This window comes from Anomaloglossus baeobatrachus, chromosome 2 (genome assembly GCF_048569485.1).
Source record: "Anomaloglossus baeobatrachus isolate aAnoBae1 chromosome 2, aAnoBae1.hap1, whole genome shotgun sequence".
NCBI classification, from domain to species: Eukaryota; Metazoa; Chordata; class Amphibia; order Anura; family Aromobatidae; genus Anomaloglossus; species Anomaloglossus baeobatrachus.
The window spans coordinates 700,856,148-700,882,901 of NC_134354.1; the positions used below are offsets into that span (position 1 = coordinate 700,856,148).

Sequence of the window (26,754 nt, forward strand, 5' to 3'; positions counted from 1 at the left end):
CGTGTGCGTCTATCCCGCTGTGCAGAGGCACATGTGTCCGCTCGGAAGACCTAGGTTATCTGTGCTGTTGGCAAGGCGCAGAGTGCGGCACTGAAGGTGACATCACATTGGGTATGGGAGCCAGGGAGGCTCAAAACGAATCCAAAGAATCCTATACGTTACGGAGCTTCTGGGCTCCTTCATCAGGGATAAGCAGCATCCAATTGCTATTCCTGAAGATTTCAAAATCATCAGATTTTTGTTTTTCTTCCCATTTTTCACGATGTTCCAACTTTTTGGGAATTGGGGTTGCATATAAAAACCATGTAAATTAAAAGCAGCAATTTCTGTATTTCTGTTTCTACAGTTGTCCTTTATCATAAACAATCGTCAAAACCTAAATCTAAAAAACTGTCAGGAGATTCAGGGCGATACAGTTGCAGAAGCAAACATATGTTGGATGGTCATGGCCACTTCTGCAGAGGTTGGACAGCAGCTTCAGCATAGTGAGCCCATATTGCCCTATATCTAATGCTGCTGATTTGACCTTTTGAGGGCAGAAGGGTCTGTCTTGATTATCACTAAAATGTCTCTTCTTTTCTAAACAGAGAGAAGACTTCACCTCATTCTGAATCGGAGTCCAGCGAAGTACCTCCACCTTTGAGCACAAAACGCGTCCTTTATGAACAGCACAGCTGTGGGCCACTGTGTCTCTCCAGCATGAGTCCGTACTTTAGCAAAAGAGAAAATCCACTCAAATTTCCAGTTATGTGTCACTTCCAAAGGCGACACGCAAAGCCAAGTCTCATCTCAAGGCCGCTGGATGTAATTTACAAAACCCCCTGTGGAACGTGTCTCCGGGACTTTGATGATGTGCACTCTTACCTCCTTAATACTAAATGCCGCTTTTTATCCTTAGCTAATTTCTCGTTCAATACCTACCTCCAGCTAGGTAGAAACCTTGTCAAGAGCCAGGTAGCTTACCAGGACGCGGATATCAGTAGAGATGCAGAGTTGGTGCCAGTTCCAGTCTGCAATGAGATTGATAAAACTAGACCGGCTTTTTTCACGTACAGAAAGTCCCCTTGGCCACGTGGATACACCATCAATAACTTCACTGACCTGTTCATAGGATGCTGTGACTGTGCTGACGGTTGTTTGGATGTGTAAGTATTTAGAACTGAAGGCCAAAATGATAAACAAGTGTAATGTTATTATGCTGATAAAGTAAACGTTCTAAAGCTAAAGCTGGGTTCACACATAGCGACAGCGACAACGACGTCGCTGTTACGTCACCATTTTCTGTGACGCAACAGCGACCTTGTATGTCGCTGTTATGATCGCTGCTTAGCTGTCAAACACAGCGACGCAGCAGCGATCATAACGTCACTACATGTGGAGAGAGCAGGGAGCCGCGCACACTGCTTAGCGCTGGCTCCCTGCTCTCCTAGCTACAGTGCACATCGGGTTAATTAACCCGATGTGTACTGCAGCTACATGTGCAGGGAGCCGTGCACTGGCAGCGTGAGAGCGGCGGAGGCTGGTAACGAAGGTAAATATCGGGTAACCACCTTGGTTACCTGACGTTTACCCTGGTTACAGCTTACCGCAGATGCCGGCTCCTGCTCCCTGCTCGCTTCATTTCGTCGCTCTCTCGCTGTCACACACAGCGGGAGAGCAACAATAAAAAAACGAACCAGGGCTGTGTGTAACGAGCAGCGATCTCACAGCAGGGGCCAGATCGCTGCTCAGTGTCACACACAGCGAGATCGCTAATGAGGTCACTGCTGCGTCACAAAAACCGTGACTCAGCAGCGATCTCAGCAGCGATCTCGCTGTGTGTGAAGCACCCCTTAGAAATGAAGCCACTCGTATCCATGCACTCTTAAATGCTATGATATGCAAACTTGAATTTCTCACCAGATGTCAGTAACAACCCATTCAATCCACAGAGGCAAAGAAATATAACCATAGATGTCCATAAATTGAGTGATGTGTATTAGGCTACTTTCACACATCCGTATTTTTGCTCTGCGGCACAATATGGCGTTCTGCAGAAAAAACGCAACCGGCTTTTGTAACGCCGGTTGCGGTTTTTTTTTGCATAGACTTACATTAGTGCCGTATTGTGCCGCAGGGGCTTGCGTTCGGTCCGGTTTTTGCCGCATGCGGCAGATTTAGCCGATGCCGCGGCCGGATCGAACGTTCCCTGCAACGTTTTTTGCTCCGGCAAAAAACACCGCATCGCGCCACATCCGGCCGCTGCGGCGCATTTTTCAATGCATACCTATGGAGGACGGAAGCGGCGCGATGCGGAAAAAACGCATCCGCTCGCCGCATGCGTTTTTTTCCACTGCGCATGCTCAGTAGCTTGCTGCAACCGGAAAAAAACGGACGGGCCGCATGTAAAAACTTATGCAAAGGATGCCGTGTTTTCGCCGCATCCGTTGCATAGTTTTCACAGCCGGATTGAGCCGCAGTGCTCAAACCGGATGTGTGAAAGTAGCCTTAATGAGAAATGACAGGGAAAAAGTATTGGATACGCTTACTGAAATTTATTTAATACTTATTACAAAAGCCTTTGTTGGTGATGAAATCTTCAAGACAACTTCTGAATGCAGAAACTAGTTGCATGCATTGCTCAAGGGTATTTTTTGTGCCATTCTTCCACACAAACACTCTTCAAATCCTGAAGGTCCTATGGGCTTCTTCTATGAACTCTGAGCTTTAGTTCCATAAATTTTCTGAATTCAGGACAGGTGATTAGCTGGGGCTATTCTAGCATCTTTATTTTCTTTTTTCTGGAAGTAAATGAGTTTCCATGGCTTTGTGTTTGGGATCATTGTCTTTCTGAAATGTCCACCCTTGTTTAACCAATAAGGAGAAGAAGAGTCACACATAAGAGAAGCACACATTCAATGAGAAAAAATTTAAAATATTTATTGAATCCATAGAAACACACAAAATATAAAATCAATTAGAACCATGACTTCCACAGTTGAAAATATGTGCATAAGGACAATAATAAGACCAATAATGATGTATTTCAAAAAAGTGAGTGTGCAAAATTGGTGAGGATAATTGATTTTGTTCCCACAGCCAAAAAATGGTTAATGGGGGTAATATACAGTATGTCTATAGGCAAGGTAATGGTTTAATACCAATGTAAGTATTCTGGATGTAAAATGGCAGAGCCAATGGATCACAATCCCACAGTCAAAAAATTAATTATAATATACAATACAAACCAAAAGTTTGGACACACCTCATCTCTAGAACAACTGTTAAGAGGAGACTTTGTGCAGCAGGCCTTCATGGTAAAATAGCTGCTAGGAAACAACTGCTAAGGACAGGCAACAAGCAGAAGAGACTTGTTTGGGCTAAAGAACACAAGGAATGGACATTAGACCAGTGGAAATCTGTGCTTTGGTCTGATGAATCCAAATTTGAGATCTTTGGTTTTAACCACCGTGTCTTTGTAGAAAAGGTGAACGGATGGACTCTACATGCCTGGTTCCCACCGTGAAGCATGGAGGAGGAGGTGTGATGGTGTGGGGGTGCTTTGCTGGTGATACTGTTGGGGATTTATTCAAAATTGAAGGCATACTGAACCAGCATGGCTACCACAGCATCTTGCAGCGGCATGCTATTCCATCCGGTTTGCGTTTAGTTGGACCATCATTTATTTTTCAACAGGACATTGACCCCAAACACACCTCCAGGCTGTGTAAGGGATATTTGACGAAGGAGAGTGATGGGGTGCTACGCCAGATGACCTGGTCTCCACAGTCACCAGACCTGAACCCAATCGAGATGGTTTGGGGTGAGCTGGACCGCAGAGTGAAGGCAAAAGGGCCAACAAGTGCTAAGCATCTCTGGGAACTCCTTCAAGTCTGTTGGAAGACCATTTCCGGTGACTACCTCTTGAAGCTCATCAAGAGAATGCCAAGAGTGTGCAAAGCAGTAATCAAAGCAAAAGGTGGCTACTTTGAAGAACCTAGAATATAAGACATATTTTCAGTTGCTTCACACTTTAAGTATTTCATTCCACATGTTTTAATTCTTAGTTTTGATGCCTTCAATGTGAATCTACAATTTTCAGAGTCATGAAAATAAAGAAAACTCAGTGATTGAGAAGGTGTGTCCAAACTTTTGGTCTATACTGTATATCTATTAGTCAATGACCTAATACCAACATATATATACATATACGCATAATTATATGCACACAAATACACACATGCGATTTTGCATAACAAGGAATTGTATGATAAAGATATTCATAATAAATAATCAAGATTATTCCCAGGATTTAACTAGCAAGTATAGATATAAATAATCCTAACTTCAGATCCAAAAAACATAGATTAATAGTTATTACACAGCCATAGACAATAACTTCCCCCAAATAAATTCCTGCAAGGTAGGTCAGGAATAGTTAGAAACCTCACAACCTGCTAGTTAATATTAACGGGTCTATATAAAAAATGCCCATGCACAAAAAATAGTAGAAGATCACCAATCAAGGGTAACCCTCCCATTACATGTGTGAAAGGTAATATAAGGGGTTAACCCTAAGCTACACTTAGTTACCAGCCGGGCCCGGTATCCTGAAGGAATAGGCAAGTATGTGAGCAGGGAACCGCATGAAGAGGGTCGGGACCCAAAATAGCAGTGGTGCTAAAGGAGAAGCAAAACCGTTACTTCAATAGGGGGATCATGGAAAAAGCCCCACGCGTTACGCTGCATAGCAGCTTCATCAGGGGAATGATCCATGGATCTAAACAAGGTTCTATATAAACAAGCAGTATTAACTAACACTAATTAAATCATTCATACAGGTGAGTGGCCGACCAGAGATCACGGAGGAGTGAGGGCAATGTGATAGCTGGGTGAGCCAGTACCATAGAGACGGCCATATACAATTGAAACCACACATGATCGGAAAGAGTAAAGCACATATTGGTGAATGGCTGAATCAGCCAGTAACCTGGGAACGGCGATATACAAATACAGCCGCACATACACAGAACAGAGCGGCAGCCCCACAAGACCCAGGAGTAAAACAATGTATACATTAGCAGATGGCTGAGATAGCTGGAAATTAGCAGTATACTTTGTGTTTCTATGGATTCAATTAATATTTTTCTTTTTTCTCATTGGATGTGCGCTTCTCTTATGTGTGACTCTTCTTCTCCTTATTGATTCTGCTTTTTCACACATGAAGCAGCACTCATTGTTGGTTATATGAGGCTGTGCACCCCTCCCCCCTTTATGCATGACCCTTGTTTAACCTTCATCATTCATCCTGATAAATGGTAGCAGATTTTTTATCAAGAATGTCTCGGTACATTTGTCCATTAATTCTTCCTTCATTTATATGAAGTGTGGAAATGCCATATTCTGAAATACAGCCCCACACCATGATGCTCTCACCTCCAAACTTCATTGTTGGGGTATGATGCTTTGGTTGTGATGTGCAGTGCCTTTTGGACTCCAAACATGGTGTGCATTATGACATTCAAAGAGTTCTATGTTGGTCTAAAGCGGGCTTTACACGCTACGATATATCTAACGAGATGTTGTCTGGGTCACGTCGTAAGTGACGCACATCCGGCATCGTTAGTGATATCATAGCGTGTGACACCTATGAATGAGCAGAAATACTCACCTTCTCGTTCATTGCTGACACGTCGCTCATTTTCTAAAAATCGCACGTCCTGTTGTTCATCGTATTCGGGGCAGCACACATCGCTCCGTGTGACACCCTGAGAACGATGAACTGTAGCTTACCTGCGGCCGCCGGCAATACTGAAGGAAGGAGGTGGGCGGGATGTTTACGTCCCGCTCATCTCCGCCCCTCCGCTTCTATTGGCCGGCCGCTGTGTGACGTCGCTATGACACCGAACGTCCCTCCCCCTTCAGGAAGTGGATGTTCGCTGCCCACAGCGAGGTCGTTTGGAAGGTAAGTACCTGTGATATAGTGTTACAGCATTGTGCGACACGGGCATGAAATTGCCCGTGCCGCACAAACGATGGGGGCGGGTGCGATCGCACAATTAATTGTAACATGTAAAGCAGGCTTTAGACTATATTCTCCCAGTAAATCCTACACATGAATAGACTCAAAACACAAACCATAACAATAAAAATCCTTTATTCAAAGATGCAGGGATATTAATAAGAACCAATAAAAACGAAGGAGAGGAGTATGGATACAGAGCAGGGTAAGTATAGCAAATAAAGCCAAATTTGGCCGCAATCTGGTAACAATTATTACTTTTCAAAATTCACTTGGACCAAAATCGTTTCATAAAAATTCCTCTGGTGCTGGGTAGATGAAAAAGAGTAATGCAAATTCAGAAGGTCAAAAATACAAATATAACATGTATTCTGCAGTGAGTAGAAAAAATAGTAAAAAAATAAATAATATTAAAGTGCATTAAGTTCTCTGCAAAAAATACAACAAGATAAATACCAATCTGCATACAAGATAATTTTAGAACCAAAATTGATGCAAGAATATGCAGATAAATAATAGTGCAACAATGCTAAAAAAAAAAAAATAGAAAATCTTCTGGTCAGTCCACAAATATGGACAAATAATAACAAAAAAACAATTCAAGGAATGGAGAACAAATGGAGGTGAGACAAAGTGCTGGAAAAATAGCGGTAAATACCAATCTAATTAATCAACCAGCAAAGTGTCTCACTCCCTCAGAATCTCCAGTCAGCATATAAGGAGAACCAGATGACAAGAGCATAATAATGATCATGCAAAGAATCAGTTTAGTACAGAGAATCAAGCATAGTTACCCCTTTACACGAAACGTGCGTTAAGGTGGTGAGCAGTAGTCCGTGCTTTTTGGTAACTATGCTTGATTCTCTGTACTGAACTCCTTCTTTGTATGATTGTTATTATGCTCTTGTCATCTGGTTTTCCTGGCAGGGATTAGCATTATGTACCCATAATTGCTTGTAGTTCCCTTTAAATGCACTTGAACATCCTTTTTTGTTTAACAATGGAGTCTTGCGTGGTGAGCGTGTATACAGGTCATGGAGGTGGAGTGTATTACTTATTGTTTTCTTTGAAACAATTGTACCTGCTGATTCCATATCTTTCTGTAGCTCTCCACAAGTGATTCTTAGCTCTTGGACAACTTTTCTGATAAATAATTTCACTCCTCTGTCTGAAATTTTGCGGGTAGCATCTGGCTGTGGCTGGTTTATGGGGAAATGATTTTCTTTCCACTTCAAGATTATGACCCCAACAGTGCTCACTGGAACCTTTTAATAGTTTAGAATTGTTTCTGTAAGCAATGCTACCAGCATGTTTTGCAACAATAAGGTTGTGAAGGTTTTGAGATAGCTCAATGGTTTTACCTATCATGAGATGTTTCTTGTGTAGCACCTTGGTAATGACTCCCTTTTCTAGGCCATTACTTGAACCAGCTGATATTATTTTTCACTAAGTGGCAGGATTGCCTTCTAAATACAGATATCTATCAGCTGGTGTCTTGACTTTCGACCTTGCACCTCTCTATCTTCATGTGTTCAATACTTTTTCCCGGTGGTATTTCTCATTATTACACATCACTACATTTATGGACATCTATAGTTTGATTTCTTTGCCTTTGTGGATTGCATGAGTTATCGACATCTGGTGAGACATTCATGTCCATAGCACCTTTAGAAATACAGTGGTGTGAAAAAGTGTTTGCCCCTTTCTGATTTTTTATTCTTTTGCATAACGGTTTCAGATCAACAAGCAAATTTAAATATCCAACAAAGATAACACAAGTAAACACACAAAATGCAGCTTATAAATGAAGGTCTTTATTATTAAGGGGAACAGAAATCCAAACCTACAGGGCCCTGCATGAAAGTGATTTCCCCCCCCTTAAAGCATAAAGTAACTGTGGTTTATCACATCTTTGGGAGGCTGAGTTTTATTTCCCTAGCCAGTCACACCCAGGCATGATTGCTGCCACACCTTTTCTCAATCAAGAGTTCACTTAAATGGGACCTGCCTGACAAAGTGAAGTAGACCAAAACATTCTCAAAAGCTAGACATCATGCTGCGATCCAAAGAAAATAAGGAACAAATGAGAAACCAAGTAATCGAGATCTATCAATCTGGAAATGTTATAAATCCATCTATAAAGCTTTAGGACTGCAGCTGTTGTTAACACCTCACCAAGCAAAAAAAAAGCTCTCACATTTTTCAAAAAGAAAATGACACAATTTTTTTTTTTTTTTTTTAACCAATTAAAATATTTATAATTTATAGATGTTTAAGATTGCTTTAATTGGAATGACACGGAAAATCGAGTTATCTCAATTTTTTTCCTGTTTTTCAGTAACTTGTCAAGTAGAATTAATGGTATCAATTGAACCTATAACACATCATGCAAAAAAAAGCAAAACAAGCTCTCATAAGTCTAAGTAGGCACAAAAGTTATGATTTGTGAGAAAGTAGTGATGGGCGAACTCACAGATATCCAGGATCAGCGTTACTAAGCGGACTTAAAAAAAATAGAATCTTTATTCATCCTGGATAGCTGGCCAATGGCAGTTTCCATAAAATTCTATGGGGACCAGAATCCGGCACTTAAAAACGGGGGTAGAATGGATAGGCGGATTAGAGCAAGCGCGCTATACTTACCGAGTTTCCGACATGGCTGTACTGCTTTCAGGCCACTCACTCTTCTTTCGGGGCTACTCATTTACCTTCATGCATATTCACTGCTTCCCCGCCCACAGACAGTGCTGGCATCTGTGATTGGTTGCAGTCAGACACGCCCCCAGCCTGTCTGACTGCGTCTGACTACTTGAAATCATAGACCCTGTCTGCATGTCACTATCGTGGAATGAAAATAAATAAAGTAACTGGAGGGGAGTCCCCCCCCCCCCCCTATTATGATACCCAGCACACATGCTGCAGACTGCAGTCTCCAGCTATGCAGTTATCTTGGCTGTATATCAAAATAAGAGGAAGTGCATGCAACTTATTATTTTTTTAAATTTAAAAAAATCTGTGTCCGGCTACCCCCTCACCCCCCCCCCCCCCTAAATTTTGATACTCAGGCATGCTAAAGCCCAACAGCTAGGACCTGATATTCTCAGGTTGGTTAGTCCTATGCTTATTGCCCCCCCCAGCTTTAAAATAGCAGCCTGCAACCACCCAGGATTGTCACATCAACATTTGATGTGGCAATCCGGCACTTTACCCTGCTCATCCCGATTTGCCCTGGTGAAGTGGCAGTCTTAGTAATACGAGGTTAATAACATCCCACAGCTGCCCCTAAGCCCTAGATTAGTAATAGGAGGCATCTATGAGAAACCCCATTACTAATCTGTAGGTGAAAAGAAAAACTCCGAAAAAATCCTTTATTTGAAATAAAATACAAAAAAAACCACCCTCTTTCACCAATTTATTAAGCCCCAAAACATCGAGGTCTGACGTAATCCACACAAGGTCCCACTATGATTGCAGCTCTGCTACATCTGAAATGAAAGTGGACGGCCATAGAACATGACCCTATGCCAATTTTTGTTTTTTATTTTTATACTACCATAGTGACACGCAAACAGTTTCTGTGATTTGTTGCAGGCAGACACTATCACACAGGTTGGGGGCGCGTCTGACTGCAATCAATCACAAACGCCAGGACTGCCAGTGGCCGGGGGAAGCAGTGAATATGTATGAGGCTAATAAGCAGCCCCAGAAGAAGGAGTGGCCCGAAAGCATTTACAGCCGCGCCGGAGACTCTGTAAGGCTATGTGCCCACGGGGGAAAGTGTCCTGCGGTAATATCCGCAGGACATTCCGCAGGAGCTCCCAGAAATACGCAGCACAACTTTGTCTGTTTCCATGCTGCGGTTTATTTGCGGAATGTCCTGCGGATATGGTGCGGGCATTCTACATTTAGGATACAGTACCATGGCTTCGGCACTGCATCCTCAATGCAGAACAAGTGCTGAGTGAACGGGGCGTTCATACCTCCATCATGCAGCACTTCTCTCCCATCTCCGGCCGTGTTTACACTGTGCAGGAGAAGGTGGGCGGGCCTGAACTAGCTCCGGCTGTCACATGACCGGAGCTCGTGCAGGCCCCGCCCACCTCCTCCTTCCTGCTCCTGTGCACCGAGGGAAAATGACCGGGTGTCTGCTATCAAGGAAGGTAAGTATGGGACCAAGGCAGGGGATTTCCGCAGGTAATGCCGCAGGAATAATTGACATGCAGTTATGTGCGGCTGCGGGATATCCGCAGTATATTCCGCAACCGCACATTCCGCACGCAACGTGGACACAGCACTCCCCATGTCCGATAGGATAACATGGGGAGTGTCTGTACATGCTGAAACCTGCGGATTTATCTGGAAAATCTAGATAAATCTGCAGGTTTTCCGCGGCAAAATCCGCAGAAGCAAGCTCCCGTGGGCACAGGGCCTTAGTATAGCGTGCCTTATTTTTATTTTTCCTTTTTATTTATTTTTTTTTTTTTATTTCTCGAGTTGCCGGATCCAGATCATTAGCTGGAGTTCCCCAAGAACTCTGGCCCCGGGTCCGGCACCTGGATACTTTTGAAACTGCGTGGATCTGGACATTTACAGTCTGGGTCCGCCCACTAGTAGAAAAGTAGGAAAAAACCTAACGATAAATAAAGAAGAAAACAAAAATACAACTTTGGTCCATCAGTCAGGTGTTAATTTAAGACAAATAGAAAATACTCTCCCCAGTTCTGCACATCTTTCTGATGACCACCACCTACTGTATCTTTGATGCATAAATTACAGAGCTGTTGGATGCCCCCACACAAGGCAGTCATAGTTGATTTGAGGGTCGTATTTATTTATATATTTTTGTTTCTACTGAATTATTGTTATTTTGAGATTTATGGGTTTTAAAATATTTTTTGGAGAAAACCAAATTAGCAGGTTTTTTTACACTTATTACTATAAATATTAGTTTAACTCATTTTGAATAGAGATTCGCTTTACATATGTTTTATTGCGAAGTGTTGTAATTTTAAGGGGAAAATACAACAAAACCTTCATGCATCAGATATGGCTTGTGCATCCTCTGTATATTAGTAGCATTATTATATTGTACCATTTATTCCTTCCCCTAGGTTAAAATGTGCTTGTCTGCAGCTTACTGCCAAAGAACGTGGTAAAGATGTAACATCACCAAAAAAAGGAATAGCGGCAGGATATAAGTACAAGCGATTGCAGACTCCTGTGCCAACTGGGTGAGTATCAGACCCATGACCACACTAAGGCTATGTGCCCACGGGACTCTGTACCTGCAGATATATCCGCAGGTTTCCCGCAGCTGATCGATAGCTGCGAGATTCCAGCGAAATAGCTGCGGTAAACCTGCAGACATTAGTGCGACTTACCTGTGGAAGTCCCGGCCTCTATCTACATAGTGGAGGGCCGGGATTTCCACAGGAATAATTGACATGCAGCTACGTGCGGCTGCGGGACATCCACAGCATATTCCTCAGCCGCACATACCGCAGCATGGACACACACTCCCCATGTCCCATAGGATAACATGGGGAGTGTCTGTACTTGCTAAAACCTGAGGACTTATCTAGTAAATCCGCAGGTTTTCTGCGGCAAATTCCGCAGTTACAGAGTGGGCACATAGCCTAAGTTTCCAAACAGCCTTTCATTGTGTTCTTATGTGTTGCCTCTATTATAACAGTGCAGTAATGTGAGTGGTTTCCTTATTGCAATGAAGCTTTGCGTTTTAATGCAGACTATATGAATGTAACGTATCCTGTAAATGTGACCGCAAGATGTGCCAGAACCGGGTTGTGCAGCACGGCCTTCAGGTGCGACTCCAGGTGTTCAAGACCAAAGGAAAAGGCTGGGGGGTGCGATGCCTGGACGATCTGGACAAAGGAACATTTGTGTGCATCTATGCAGGCAAGTGATAATCATGTCATCCCCTGCTTTTTCTAAATACTCAAGATTGTGTAAATTAAAAAAAAAAAAGAAGTGTATACTTGCCTTACCAACCTCCCCCCTTATTTATTGGATGCGGTAGTCACAAAACTGATCCCTGATCTTGTCGGAGAATCTGAGAAGCACTGCAAGGGAAGTGATGAGGATTTGATATGGTATACACAGGGAGTCCCTGACTTATGAACATCCGACTTGCGTATGACCCCTAGTTACAAACATCCGATGTTCAAAAAAGCCCTCTAACACCCCACCTTACCGCTGACCTCTCTGGCCTTCGTCCAGTCTACTTTCCAATGTTACATACATGGCCAGCTTTAGGCATGTGCGACTTGTGCGGTCGCACAGGGCGCCGACGGCCATGCTTCAGGGGGCGCGCCGCAGAGAGGTAAGAAGTTAATTTTCTGCCTCTCTGTGCTGGCGGCCGGCCGCCTCTCTGTGCGGGCGGACGGCCGCCTCTCTGTGCGGGCGGACGGCCGCCTGTCTCTGCAGACAGCCGCCTGTCTCTCTGTGCGGGCAGCCCGCCGCCTCTGTGCGGGCAGCCCGCCGCCTCTCTGTGCGGGCAGCCCGCCGTCTCTCTGTGCGGGCGGCCCGCCGCCTCTCTGTGCCTGCGGATGGCCGCCTCTCTGTGCGGGCAGCCGGCCGCCTGTCGCTGTGGGCGGCCGGCCGCCTGTCTCTGCGGGCGGCCGCCTGTCTGTGCGGGCGGCCCGCCGCCTCTCTGTGCCGGCGGACGGCCGCCTCTCTGTGCCGGCGGACGGCCGCCTCTCTGTGCCGGCGGACGGCCGCCTCTCTATGCGGGCGGACGGCCGCCTCTCTGTGCGGGCGGACGGCCGCCTCTCTGTGCGGGCGGACGGCCGCCTCTCTGTGCGGGCGGACGGCCGCCTCTCTGTGCGGGCGGCCGGCCGCCTCTCTGTGCGGGCGGCCGGCCGCCTCTCTGTGCGGGCGGCCGGCCGCCTCTCTGTGCGGGCGGACGGCCGCCTCTCTGTGCGGGCGGACGGCCGCCTGTCTCTGCGTGCGGCCGGCCGCCTCTCTGTGCGTGCGGACGGCCGCCTGTCTCTGCGTGTGGCCGGCCGCCTCTCTGTGCGGGCGGACAGCCGCCCCTCTGTGCGGGCGGCCCGCCGCCTGTCTGTGCGGGCAGCCCGCCACCTGTCTGTGCGGGCGGCCCGCCGCCTGTCTGTGCGGGTGGCCCGCTGCCTGTCTGTGCGGGCGGACGGCCGCCTCACTGTGCCTCTCCGTGCTGGAGGCCCGCCAGCTGCCTGCCTCTCTGTGCTGGAGGCCCGCCGACTGCCTTCCTCTCTGTGCTGGAGGCCCGCCGGCTGCCTGCCTCTCCGTGCTGGAGGCCCGCCGGCTGCCTGCCTCTCCGTGCTGGAGGCCCGCCGGCTGCCTGCCTCCTTGTGCTGGAGGCCCCCAGGATGCCTTCCTCTCCGTGCTGGAGGCCCCCAGGCTGCCTGCCCCTCCGTCCTGGAGGCCCGCCGGCTGCATGCCTCTCCGTCCTGGAGGCCCGCCGGCTGCCTGTCTCTCCGTCCTGGAGGCCCGCCGGCTGCCTGTCTCTCCGTCCTGGAGGCCCGCCGGCTGCCTGTCTCTCCGTCCTGGAGGCCCGCCGGCTGCCTGTCTCTCCGTCCTGGAGGCCCGCCGGCTGCCTGTCTCTCCGTCCTGGAGGCCCGCCGGCTGCCTGTCTCTCCGTCCTGGAGGCCCGCCGGCTGCCTGTCTCTCCGTCCTGGAGGCCCCCAAGCTGCCTGCCTCTCCGTGCTGGAGGCCCCCAGGCTGCCTGCCTCCGTGCTGGAGGCCCGCCGGCTGGATATCTGTCTGTGTGGGGGCTCCTGCTGCGTGTAGGAGGCTGTGTGGGGGCTCCTGCTGCGTGTAGGAGGCTGTGTGGGGGCTCCTGCTGCGTGTAGGAGGCTGTGTGGGGGCTCCTGCTGCGTGTAGGAGGCTGTGTGGGGGCTCCTGCTGCGTGTAGGAGGCTGTGTGGGGGCTCCTGCTGCGTGTAGGAGGCTGTGTGGGGGCTCCTGCTGCGTGTAGGAGGCTGTGTGGGAGCTCCTGCTGCGTGTAGGAGGCTGTGTGGGGGATCCTGCTGCGTGTAGGAGGCTGTGTGGGGGATCCTGCTGCATGTAGGAGGCTGTGTGGGGGCTCCTGCTGCGTGTAGGAGGCTGTGTGGGGGATCCTGCTGTGTGTAGGAGGCTGTGTGGGGGCTCCTGCTGCATGTAGGAGGCTGTGTGGGGGCTCCTGCTGCGTGTAGGAGGCTGTGTGGGGGCTCCTGCTGCGTGTAGGAGGCTGTGTGGGGGCTCCTGCTGCGTGTAGGAGGCTGTGTGGGGGCTCCTGCTGCGTGTAGGAGGCTGTGTGGGGGCTCCTGCTGCGTGTAGGAGGCTGTGTGGGGGATCCTGCTGCGTGTAGGAGGCTGTGTGGGTGATCCTGCTGCGTGTAGGAGGCTGTGTGGGGGATCCTGCTGCGTGTAGGAGGCTGTTTGGGGGATCCTGCTGCGTGTAGGAGGCTGTTTGGGGGATCCTGCAGGTATTTGCATATAGTTGTAGTGTGGCCTTTAGATATAACTCCTGTGGACCCCAGACACCCCAGTCCGACCCTGCATTCATCTATCTTTTATATAGTATCTACTGTATGTGTGTCATGTATATGGTGTAATTTATGCAGTGGCAAAATGGGCCAGAGTGGGTGCAGAGCAAATGTAGGGGGTAATACATTATATATATATATATATATATATATATATATATATATATATATATATATTATACACTCTACATATGCCCTATACCTGTCACGTGTAATGTAATTCTGAATGTTGACCTGCCATATCCTAAAGGTGTGTAATATGTGCTCTGTTAGGATTTCACTTGCTGATTCGAGTGGTAGTTATCTGATCGCTCACATGTGATTTGCAATGTGTGGTCATCTGCCAAATGACATCTCCTCCTGTTTTTCTCAAATTGAAAATGATAACAATGAGAGAAGCAGGAGGAGACGTCATTCAGCAGATGACTCCCAGTCTGCAAATCACTGGTGAGCGATCACATGATTTCTCAGATTGGCAAATTAAATCCTAACAGTGTATATTATATACTTTGGGGATTTGGCTAATCTGCAGAATGTCACACAGGGGAGATACTGGTCAGTCCAGGGCAGCAGAGCAGGGAGAAGCCGCCGGGGACCGGCCTCCTGGGTTCCTCATCCTGGTGGCATCGTCCCTGGACAGATATTATATGTGTTTTATTTGAAACGCGGCAGCATCAGAGTAAAATATACACAACTGCAATAATGGAGCCGATGTCTGATTCCTTCCACCCGGAGGTCGTGCAGGGGAATCAGCTGTCAGAGAACTTATGTTGTAACAAAATAACATTGGAGTCTCACACGTGACATGGCGTCACTGCCGTCTGCACATCACATGTCATGGTTTAGTGTAGGTATGAAGGTCTGTCAATGTAATGCATCGCTAGCAGCTGAGATGTGTATTATGGGGTTCTGCAGCAGCTGAGGTGTATTATGAGGAGCTGCAGCAGCTGAGGTGTGTATTAGGCTATGTGCGCACGTAGCGTTCTGTCCTGCAGAAATTTCTGCAGCGATTTGAACAGCACACGTGCGCTTCAAATCGCTGCAGAAAGAGTCCGTAATGAAAAAAAAGCCGATTCCATGTGCTCTGACTGCAGCTCCTCCCATAGACAGAGCGGGCGCTGCATGCAGAGCGCAGGAAAGAAGTGACATGTCACTTCTTAGAACGCGCGCTTCGGGCAGCAGCCGAAGCGCTGTGCTCTAATACGCCACGTGCGCACATCTCCTGCATAATCTTCATAGATTATGCTGGGGACGCAGGACGCATGCAGTTACGCTGCGGTGCAGATCGCAGCGTAACTGCTTGCAAATACGCAACGTGCGCACATAGCCTTATGGGGTTCTGCAGCAGCTGAGGGGTATTATGAGATTCTGCAGCAGCTGAAATGTGTATAATGAGGTTCTGCAGCATAGAAGGTGTGTATGATGAGGTTCTGCAGCAATTGAGATGTGTATGATGATGTTCTGCAGCAGCTGAGGTGTGTATTATGAAAGTCTGCAGAATATCACGATTCAGAGCGGATTTATCTTACAAATTTCCAACAAAATTATTTTCAGCATTGCCAGCAGGTGTGAGCCCAAACTGGTTAATAAATGGATTACAGTATATATGCCATAGTTCTTCCATACATAGGGCCCCTCCCTCATGGTGTGTATGTGGTACTGCAACTTAGTCTGTTCAGGTCAGTAGAGCTGAGAGGCAGTGACACATACACAGCACTCCTCGTCCTCAAGGTGTGTATGTGGTGCTGCACCTCAGTCTGTTCAGGTCATTGGAGCTGAGAGGCAGTGACACATATAACGTGAGGACTCTTTATTACATAGAAAGCAGAGATTTTTTTTCTAATTTCGTACATTCTCCTTTAACATTTGTATTTTTGGTCCAGAGTACACGCAGCATCGGCCGCCGGCTCCAACGAGCATTATATGGCATCATCCTGTACTTTTATCCTCAGGATTTGTATAGTAGATGCTGATCCCACCAATGGGGCCACGACCTGCGCCGCTCTAAGTGTATAGAAATATATATCATCTCTCTATGAAGAGCGGCAGCACCTCATTCTCCAGATACATGTGCGCCCCATTGGGGGGATCCGCATGTACCATCCATGATGTAATATCCAGGGATACGGCATAAATGGTTGAAATCGGAAAACCTCTGAAAGAACGAGATCAAACGTGGTGGATTTGAGGTGCAGATTCTCCAGCACAAATTTGGAGTATTTTGTACATTTGAAGAGCTGAATTTTATTAGGATATAAAAAAAATTGGCTCCTGTCGTCATTTGTTTCCTGGGAAACTGGGTAAAAAATCAGTAGGGGGGGGGCACCAAAGGGCAGTTTTGCACAGGGCGCCATTCAGGCTAAGGCCGGCCCTGGTTACATACTGCATTTCCAGCCGCTTCACCCGGCTGCCTCCATGCCAGTGCTCACTGCACGTCATAAGGTCGCATAATCATCCCAACCTTATAATACACATTAACCTCTGAGGCCTGGATGCGGACGTATTTCCTGGCCTATAATAGGCTATAAGATGCCGCACACCTGATAGCGGAAAAGAAGAGGACCATATGGCAGGCACCGGGTCAGCTGGAACCATGAGGTGCAAATTAGTTGCTGTTTTGCTGGCCTTTTAACTTGCGTACATATCCAGGTTACGTACAATGCAAGAGAATGTATCTACTTCATAACCCAGGGACTGCCTGTATACATTTTTTTTTGTTGTGTTTTGGTTGTTTTTTTGTTTGTTTTTTTTACTTTTGCTAGTTAATTTTTTTTCTCTTAAATTTTGGGGTGGACAACCACTTTAATTATGTTTTTATTTCTACAGAGTGTGTTTTTTCAGAGATTTAATGGATATTTTCATTTTTTGAAGTGATGGCATATTCCTAGGATAGGGCTTTTTTTTATTATGTCTGTGTATTGATATTTGCACTGATCCTGAGAATGCAGGGGGTCACAGTTATAATAATATATTTATTCACTTATCTAGCGCCTTTAATTCCATAGCGCTTTACACAGTCCCCATTGGGGCTCACAATGTAAATTTCCTATCAGTCTTTGGAGTGTGGGGGGAAACTGGAGTACCCGGAGTCAGGGGCGGACTGGGCTGTCTGGGGCCCACCAGGAGAATTGACTCCAGGGGCCCACCCTACAGCTAAATATAAACACCCATTAGCGTTATCCCCATTATTGTGTTGCTTTGACTGTATACACAGGCGGCTCCTGCACATCTATATTGTGCACCATAACTGGGATGTACAATTATAGTCGTTTGCAGTAATGGGGTCTTTGGTGAAAACAAGTTATCACCGATCCACAGGGTAGGTTGGTGATAACTTTTTTTGATCGGTGGAACCAGACCAGTGGAAACCGCGCCGATTGGAAGATTGGGGAACTTTTTAACTTTTTGCAGCAGCAGGTGGGGTGTGTGACCGCAGCTCCATTCATCCTCTGTGGGGTGGGATGTGTGACCACAGTTCCATTCATCCTCTGTGGGGTGGGGTGTGTGACAGCAGCTCCATTCATCCTCTGTGGGGTGGGATGTGTGACCGCAGCTCTATTCATCCTCTGTGGGGTGGGATGTGTGACCGCAGCTCCATTCATCCTCTGTGGAGCAGCCAGATAATAACAAGCGCAGCGCTCGCAGCCACTGAGGGAATGAATGGATCAGGGGTCGAGTTGGACACGAGCTCCAGTGTAATGGGGGATAAAAGTTGCACGATCGGTGCAGGTCCCAGCAATCGGTCCACACAAATGAATAAGTTATCACTTATCTTTAGGCCACGTTCACACACTTTTTCTCTGATTTTACTGCTCCTGTTTTTGGCTTCAAATACTGAGGTAAAAAAACTCACTGAATACTCAGTGTGTGAACGTGGCCTTAGTAAAGGTGATTACTTGTTTTCACTGGAGAATCTCTGTAAGTGCATATTTACTGCAGTGTAATAGTCACAGGACAGGACAGGGAGGGGAGGGGTTAAATGTTTAAATATTTAATTTCTACTGGAAATAATCTCCCCCTTATAGAGAGAAAAAGTGACCTCCATACACAACACAATCCACTATACCAAAACCAATAATACCATATACAAGGGGGAAATACCGCCACACCGCGACCAGACAACATATTACCACCACATAGTGACCAAATACAACCACATACAAGGGATAAATACCGCTACACAGTGATCAGACCACATATTACCACCAAACAGTGAACAAATACAGCCACATACAAGGGAGAAATACCACCACACCGTGACCAGACCACAAAGTGACCGAATACTACCACATACAAGGGAGAAATACCGTGACACTATGACCAGATAACATACTACCAACACATAGTGATCAAAAGCAACCACATACCAGAGAGTAATACCACCACATCATAATTAGACCACACAGTAACCGAATATTACCACATACAAGGGAGAAATACCGCAACACTATAACCACACCACATAATGACAGACTATAACTACATACAAGAAAGTAATACCGCCACACCATAATCAGACCACATAGTGACCGAATACAACCACATACAAGGGAGAAATACTGTGACTGACTTACCAGTGACGTCTCTAGCTGACTTTATTCATCTTCGCTTTTTCTCTTCATCTGGCGCTGACCGCCATCACTTCTTCCTGCCATGACGCGACTCTGCAGAAAATAACAGTCACCTATAGCCAATCACTCCCAGAGCACATTCCTCACTATTTCCCCAATTTCTACACCACGTCATACTCTTGTTCCCCCACTGGAGACAGTATCCTCAACATTAACTTATATTTCATCAGTAATAATGTCCCCTAATTTGCCCCTGCAGTAATTATGCCCCACGTGCCACCATAAACCAATCATGTATGTCCCTCATTCTGGCCCCATATAGTAATTATGTCCCTCATCCTGGCCCCTTTTATGTAATAATGTCTGGGGAAACAAGTGGAATCAGAAGGGGTTGTTAATTGCTTCCTGCACAAAGTATCCCCCCACACTGCTCCTCTCCAAAATAGCCCCACAAAGTGCCCCTTTCCAAAATGTCCCCCAAAAATTGCCCTTTCTATAATATCTCCCCCAACTACATCCCTGTATAAATCTCCCCCTCCTCATTATACTATGCTGCCTTCCAAAATCTTTGATACCTCATAATATCCCCCATTGCCCTATAATGTTCCAATTTCTTTCATAACGTCCCCCACTGACCTATAATGCCCCAATTTGCTTCATAATGGCCCCCATTACCCTATAATGTCCTTCCACTGCCCTATAATGTCCCCCACTGCCTTATAATGTCCTCCACTGCCTTATAATGTCCCCTGCTGCCCTATGATGTCCCCCACTGCCCTATAATGTCCCCCACTGCCCTATAATGTCCCCCACTGCCCTATAATGTCCCCCACTGGCCTATTATGCCCCCCACTGCCTTATAGTGTCCCCCACTGCCCTATAATGTCCCCCACTACCCTATTATGTCCCCCACTGACCCATAATATGCTCCTTAAAGTCCCCCACCACTTCTTAATGCCACTTGTAAAATAACACTGCTCCTCCCCCACCCGCAGCCCCTCATATAAAAGTACATCTTCGGCTCCTCTGGAGCGCTTACCTGTGCCTAAGCGTCCTCCTCTTCATCCCTGCAGCTGCGGCCCTGGTGATGATGATGTCGGTGCAGGACTGAGGCGCGCTCCTCTGCAGCCCTGGCGATGACGGTACGTTGCGGGGCTGAGCAGAGCTGCTCTCCCTCCTGTTACCGGCCACACTGTACAAATGTATTGCGCGCCTGAAAGACGCGCATACATCTGAGTACCGGTGCGGTCGGTGCAGGCCTGAGGACTCCCGCAGTGCACCGCTAGGACCTTTGGTGAGTCACATGACACGTAGTGTCACTAAAGGTCCTGCAACTGCGAAAACTTCAGTGATCTTACAGAACTTGTACGATCACTGAAGTTTACGATTGAAAGGCTGGGTGCCAGGGCCCACTCAGGCCTGTGCATGGGCGTACCCAGGATCATAACTAGGGGGGGCAAGCTATGGTTGTTCCCGTGGTAAAATATTAGAATGGAAAAGGTGAATGAAACAAAAATTTTGAGAATTAAATGTAATTATAGCTCGATTAATGACTCCGCGCCCCTCTCCACACACACACACACACACACACACACACACACACACACACACACACACACATACACACACACACATACACACACACACACACACAATACAATACATCCCCCCATCACCCACTACATACACACACACACACACACACAAATACCATGCACCCCCCATTACCATCTCCCCACGCACACAATACAATGCACCCCCCCATCACCCCCTACACACACACACAATGCACCCCCCATCACCGCCTACACACACACACACACACACACACTACAATGCACCCCCATTACCCTCACACACACGCACACACACACACACAATACACGCTCCATTACCCCCCCACACACACAATACATCCCCCCATCACCCACTACACACACACAAATACAATGCACCCCCCCCATCACCCCCTACACACACACCCACAATACAATGCACCCCCACTACTCCCTACACACACACACACACACACACACACACACACACACTGCACACCCACTACTCCCTCCACACACACACAGAATGCACCGTCCATCAGCCCCTACACACACACAATGCACCCCGCATCACCCCCTACACACACACACAATACAATGCACCTCCCATCACCCCCTACACATACAATGCACCCCCCATCACCCCCTACACACACACAATACAATGCACCGCCCACACACACACAATGCAGCCCCCATCACCCCCTACACACACAATGCACCCCCCATCACTCCCTACACACACACACACAATGTACCCCCCATCACTCCCCCCACACACACACACACTACAATACACCCCCCATTACCCCTCCCCACATACAATGCACCCTCCATTACCCCCTCCACAGACATAATACATTGCACCCCACATCACCCCCTGCAGACACAAATTACACTGCCCCATCACTACACACTCCTGCCTCCCCCCTCCCTCGGAATACAGTGCTCCTCCTCTGCCTGTCACAAAGCTGTGTCTCCTTCACAAATGTTCCCCGTTATGTGTCCTCAGCCCCTCCCCACACATGTCCATTAATTACACCTATCTCTTCGGCTCCTCCATGGAGCGCTTACCGCTGCCTGATGAATCCAGTGTGGCACCCGCAGCACTATGATGACGTCAGCAAGGTGCTGATCTCATCACGTTGCTGCACGTCGGGGGCGGGGCCCAGTCCTGGCACGCTGTTCAAATGTATTTACGTCTGAAAGACGCAAATACATTTGAATAGGAAGAGGCTGCGGTCACCGGCACCGGCGCGCTCCTCTGCACTGTGTGCATGGCGAGCACACAGCAGGGCTGGAACAGCACAGCGCGCTGCCTCCTGCTAGTGTGCCCGGCATGCACACACTGATGAGGTACGCGCCGGTGGCTGCAGATACAGGCAGGTGACTGGTAAGAAGAAGAGCCCCCCGCCTTCTATACTCACGCGCTGCTGGTCTGCTCCTGCAGCCTGGCCTGGGGCGACGCCGGGTCCGTCGTCCTCCGCAGCGCGATGTTGCCAGCACCTGCACAGGAAGGAAGCAGTCATCACTCTGAGACTGCTTCCTCCTGCAGTGTCGCTGCGCAAATGAGTCAGAGCCGCGCGGCACCGACAGTGACAGCAGGCAGAGCAGGGAGATCGCTCTCCCTACTTGCCACTGCAGAGGGAATGGGATTGTCACTAATCATATCGGCAATGTGCCGATATGGTTAGTGAAATTACCGGCCGGGGGGGGGGCTCTCGCACACATCCATAGGGGCCCAGGGGGGTAGGGGGCGGGGCCTAGGGGGCGTGGTCATCAATAGCAGGGGCCCAATGGGGGTTCTCCCGACCTCCTGGTGGGCCAGTCCGCCCCTGCCCGGAGTAAACCCACAGAAACACGGGGAGAACATACAAACTCCTTGCAGATGGTGTCCTTGGTGGGATATGAACCCAGGACCCCAGCGCTGCAAGACTGCCATGCTAACCACTGAGCCAGAGTACTTTTTGTGTTGCTTCCTTATTTCTTTATCGTTCCTATGGGAGACCCAGACATTGGGTGTATAGCTTCTGCCTCCGGAGGACACACAAAGTACTACACTCAAAAGTGTAGCTCCTCCCTCTGAGCTTATACACCCCCTGGAGAGCCAGATCTAACCAGTTTATCGCTGTGTGTTCAGGAGGTCACATCCACACATGCATTCTCATCTAATTTTTCATTTTTGGAAAGAGTTTGAAGAAAAGCGGGTCCAAGCCTGGACCCCCGGCATGTCCCTTCTCACCCCACTGTGTCGGCGGTGCTGTTAAGGTTGATTCCCAGGCTGGAGCCTTAGATGCCGTGCTCCTTCACCATCCCTCCGGGGCTCTGGCTTAAAGTGGGAGCCAGCACGGTTCTCCATGCTTGGCATGAGACCGGTCTCCATCCGCAGCCCTTCAGGATCATGCTGGACCGGAGCACTCATCCCCCAGGGACTTGGAACCCTGCGTCTCAGCAAGCTAAGTACCTGAGACGTTTATATATGGGGGTCCCTTGTACTTTATTGTTGTGGGAGAGTGTGATGAGTGATTGTTATGACATTTCCGGCGGGTTCTCTGGCTGTCGCCTGAGAACCACGCCGATGGTGCCTGCGCGCCGGCCGCACCGCTCTAATTTAGGCCCTGGCTTCGCCGGAGGCCTAGTTTCGGTTTCACTGCCCTCGCATGTCATTCATGCAGAGGGACAGCGCGGCTCCGCCCAGCGGCCGTTCTACATAGGGGAGAGACACTCCTCACTGAGTACATGTCTCCTCCCCTGTGAATCTCTTTGGCCCTCCAGATCCCGCTCTCAGAGTGAGTCACGCCCCCTCTCTTCACTCCGGTGGCCATTTTCTCAGCGTTTTTCCCTGCAATCGCCACTGGTCTGCAGCATCCCTGCTGAGGTGCTTGGGAGTCCGGGCTTCGGGATCTGGAGGGCACACAAACCGCTCCAGCGGTCTGGTAAGCCACAACCTCTGGTTGTGGACCTTCTCTATATACTCTCTGGGGGTTATTCTGGCAGAGCCCTCACTCCAGCAGCATGTCTCACACGAGGAGCAAGGCTCCAAAGCTGTTTTCAGTATGCACTGCATGTAGGCTCCTACTGCCGGAACCGAGCACCTATCCACATTGTGATGCCTGCTCTAACCTGACGTTGCCTCAGCCTGAAATCGCACCCCCAGGGGTCTCTCAGGCTGCTCCGGCTCCTGTGGCTGAACCCCTGGCTTGGGTAGAATCCTTAACCAGGTCTATCTCCCAGTCTTTTGCTGACTCCATGGGACATCTGTCCAGGACTTTGCTGAGCATGCATCAGCCCCCTTCACAGGGTGCCTCTGCTGCTAGGTCTCTCTCAGGACCGGAGCTCACAGAGGATTCATCCTCTGGTCCCAGGCCCCGTCCTTCTAAAAAGAGACGCAGGGCTCCCTCTCCTTCGTCCCGCGGCTCGGTTTCAGAAGCTGACTCGCAGGATGAGGAGGATGCCTTTACTGGGGGCTCGGAGACTACCTCCATGTGCCCCATTGGTCCGTCCGAAAGTGACTCAGATGTTGGTGATTTGATTGCGTCCATTAATTCTGTACTGGATCTCAATCCGCCAGTATCAGATGAGCAACCCTCTCTGGCAGAAAAGCACCAGTTTACCTCGCCTAAGAGGACAAAGAGTGTGTTCTTTAACCACTCCAGTTTTCAGGCCGCTGTGACCAAGCCCAGGGCCTGCCCTGACAAACGCTTCCCTAAGCGTGGTTCTGATGACCGTTTTCCCTTTCCACCTGAGGTGGTCAAGGAGTGGGCTCATTCACCAAAGGTAGACCCCCCGGTGTCTAGACTCTCAGCCCGGACCGTTGTATCAGTGGCTGATGGCACCTCGCTCAAGGATTCCACAGACCGCTAGGTTGACCTTCTGGCCAAATCTGTATATGAAGCGGCAGGGGCCTCGTTCGCCCTGACTTTTGCAGCAGTGTGGGCTCTCAAAGCCATCTCTGCTTCTCTGGAGGGGATGCATTCCCTCACTAAGGAATCTATGCCTGAGATGGTTGCCTTAACTTCCCAAGCTTCGGCTTTTTCATCCTATGCCATGTCTGCCATGCTGGAGGCTTCTCATCGCACTGCGGTGGCTTCGGCTAATTCCCTCGCTATCCGCAGGATCTTGTGGCTTCGAGAGTGGAAGGCAGATGCTTCTTCTAAGAAGTACCTTGCGGGGCTCCCTTTTGCTGGGTCCCGGCTGTTCGGAGAACAGCTGGATGAAATTATTAAGGAAGCTACTGGCGGGAAGAGTACTTCCATGCCACAAACCAAAACCAGGAAACCTGTCCAGGGTAGGAATCAGTCGAGGTTTCGTTCCTTTCGTTCCTCCAACTGGTCGTCCTATAAGCCCTCGGCCTCGTCCACTAACACTGCCAAGGACCAAAAATCCAGCTGGCGCACAAAAGCGCGTCCACAGAAGACCGCAGGTGCTGCTGCCACTAAGGCAGCCTCCTCTTGACTATCTGTCTGCGCCAGCAACGTCCTTAGTCGGTGGCAGGCTCTCCCACTTTGGCGACGTGTGGTTTCAACACGTCTCCGATCAGTGGGTGCGGGATATCATCTCCCACGGCTACAGGATAGAATTCTCTTCCAGCCCGCCAAACAGATTTTTTCTCTCAACTCCCCCCTGCTCCAAGGCCGCCACCTTCTCTCAGGCCGTGGCATCCCTGCAGGCCAACGGAGTAATTGTACTGGTTCCCGCCCGGGAACGGTTCAGAGGTTTCTACTCAAATCTCTTCCTTGTCCCCAAAAAGGACGGTTCCTTCCGGCCCATCCTGGATCTCAAGCTTCTCAACAAGCATGTTCAGGTGTGGCATTTTCGCATGGAGTCTGCGGTCAGTCATTGCATCAATGACCCAAGGGGATTTCCTGGCATCCATCGACATCAGAGATGCCTATCTGTATGTGCCAAATGCAGTTTCACACCAGCGTTGGCTACGTTTTGCAATCGGAGAGGAACATTTCCAATTCGTGGCTCTCCCCTTCAGGTTAGCCACGGCCCCTCGAGTATTCACCAAGGTCATGGCAGCAGTGGTTGCGGTTCTGCACCTACAGGGGTTGGTAGTGATTCCTTACCTGGACGACCTTCTAGTCAAGGCTACATCCAGCGCAGACTGTCAGCGGAGTGTCTCGCTCACTCTTGCCACTCTAGCCCGATTCGGGTGGACTGTCAATCTTCCCAAATCCACTCTGACTCCGACCCAGAGTCTCTCACGTACCTAGGGATGCAGTTCGAGACTCTGCCGGCACTTGTGAAGTTGCCCTTAGTCAAACAGCAGTCCCTCCAACTGGCGGTCCGCGCTCTGCTGAGGCCCCGCCGTTATTCCATCAGGCACCTGATGCAGGTGCTGGGTCAGATGGTAGCGTCAATGGAGGCTGTTCCCTTTGCCCAGTTCCATCTGCGTTCTCTGCAGCTGGACATTCTCCGCTGTTGGGACAAGCGGCCTTCCTCCTTGCACAGGTTAGTGGCTCTGTCGCAACAGACCAGGAGCTCTCTTCAGTGGTGGCTTCGGCCCCTCTCTCTGTCTCAGGGACGCTCCTTCCTGACCCCGTCCTGGGTGATTCTCACCACGGATGCCAGTCTGTCCGGCTGGGGAGCGGTATGTCTCCACCACCGAGCACAGGGCACTTGGACTCCGTCCGAGTCAGCCCTCTCGATCAATGTGCTGGAAACCAGAGCTGTGCTTCTAGCTCTCCTAGCCTTTCACCACCTGTTGGCGGGCAAGCACATCCGAGTCCAGTCAGACAACGCGACAGCAGTTGCCTACATCAATCACCAAGGCGGGACTCGCAGCCGCCTGGCAATGTTGGAGGTACAACGCATCCTTCAATGGACGGAGGACTCCAAGTCCACCATATCCGCAGTCCACATCCCAGGCGTGGAAAACTGGGAAGCAGATTATCTCAGCCGTCAAACCGTGGACAGTGGCGAGTGGTCCCTGCATCCGGCAGTGTTTCAGTCAATCTGCCGCAAGTGGGGCACTCCGGATGTGGACCTAATGGCGTCCCGTCACAACAACAAGGTTCCGGTTTACGTGGCTCGCTCCCACGATCCTCAGGCCTTCGCCGCGGACGCTCTGGTTCAAGACTGGTCCCAGTTTCGTCTGTCC

General features: G+C 49.0%; 1 protein-coding gene across 9 annotated transcripts in view; it reads left to right on the forward strand.

Moving 5' to 3' along the window:
• SETDB2 (SET domain bifurcated histone lysine methyltransferase 2) overlaps positions 1-26,754 on the forward strand; it is a 197,698-nt gene that overhangs the window by 122,311 nt on the left and 48,633 nt on the right. For all 9 annotated transcript variants that reach the window (XM_075337278.1, XM_075337279.1, XM_075337277.1 and 6 more), the window contains 3 exons: positions 588-1,145; positions 11,113-11,232; positions 11,748-11,917. In XM_075337278.1, the coding sequence (XP_075193393.1) occupies positions 588-1,145; positions 11,113-11,232; positions 11,748-11,917 (848 nt within the window). The remainder of the gene's footprint in view (positions 1-587; positions 1,146-11,112; positions 11,233-11,747; positions 11,918-26,754) is intronic.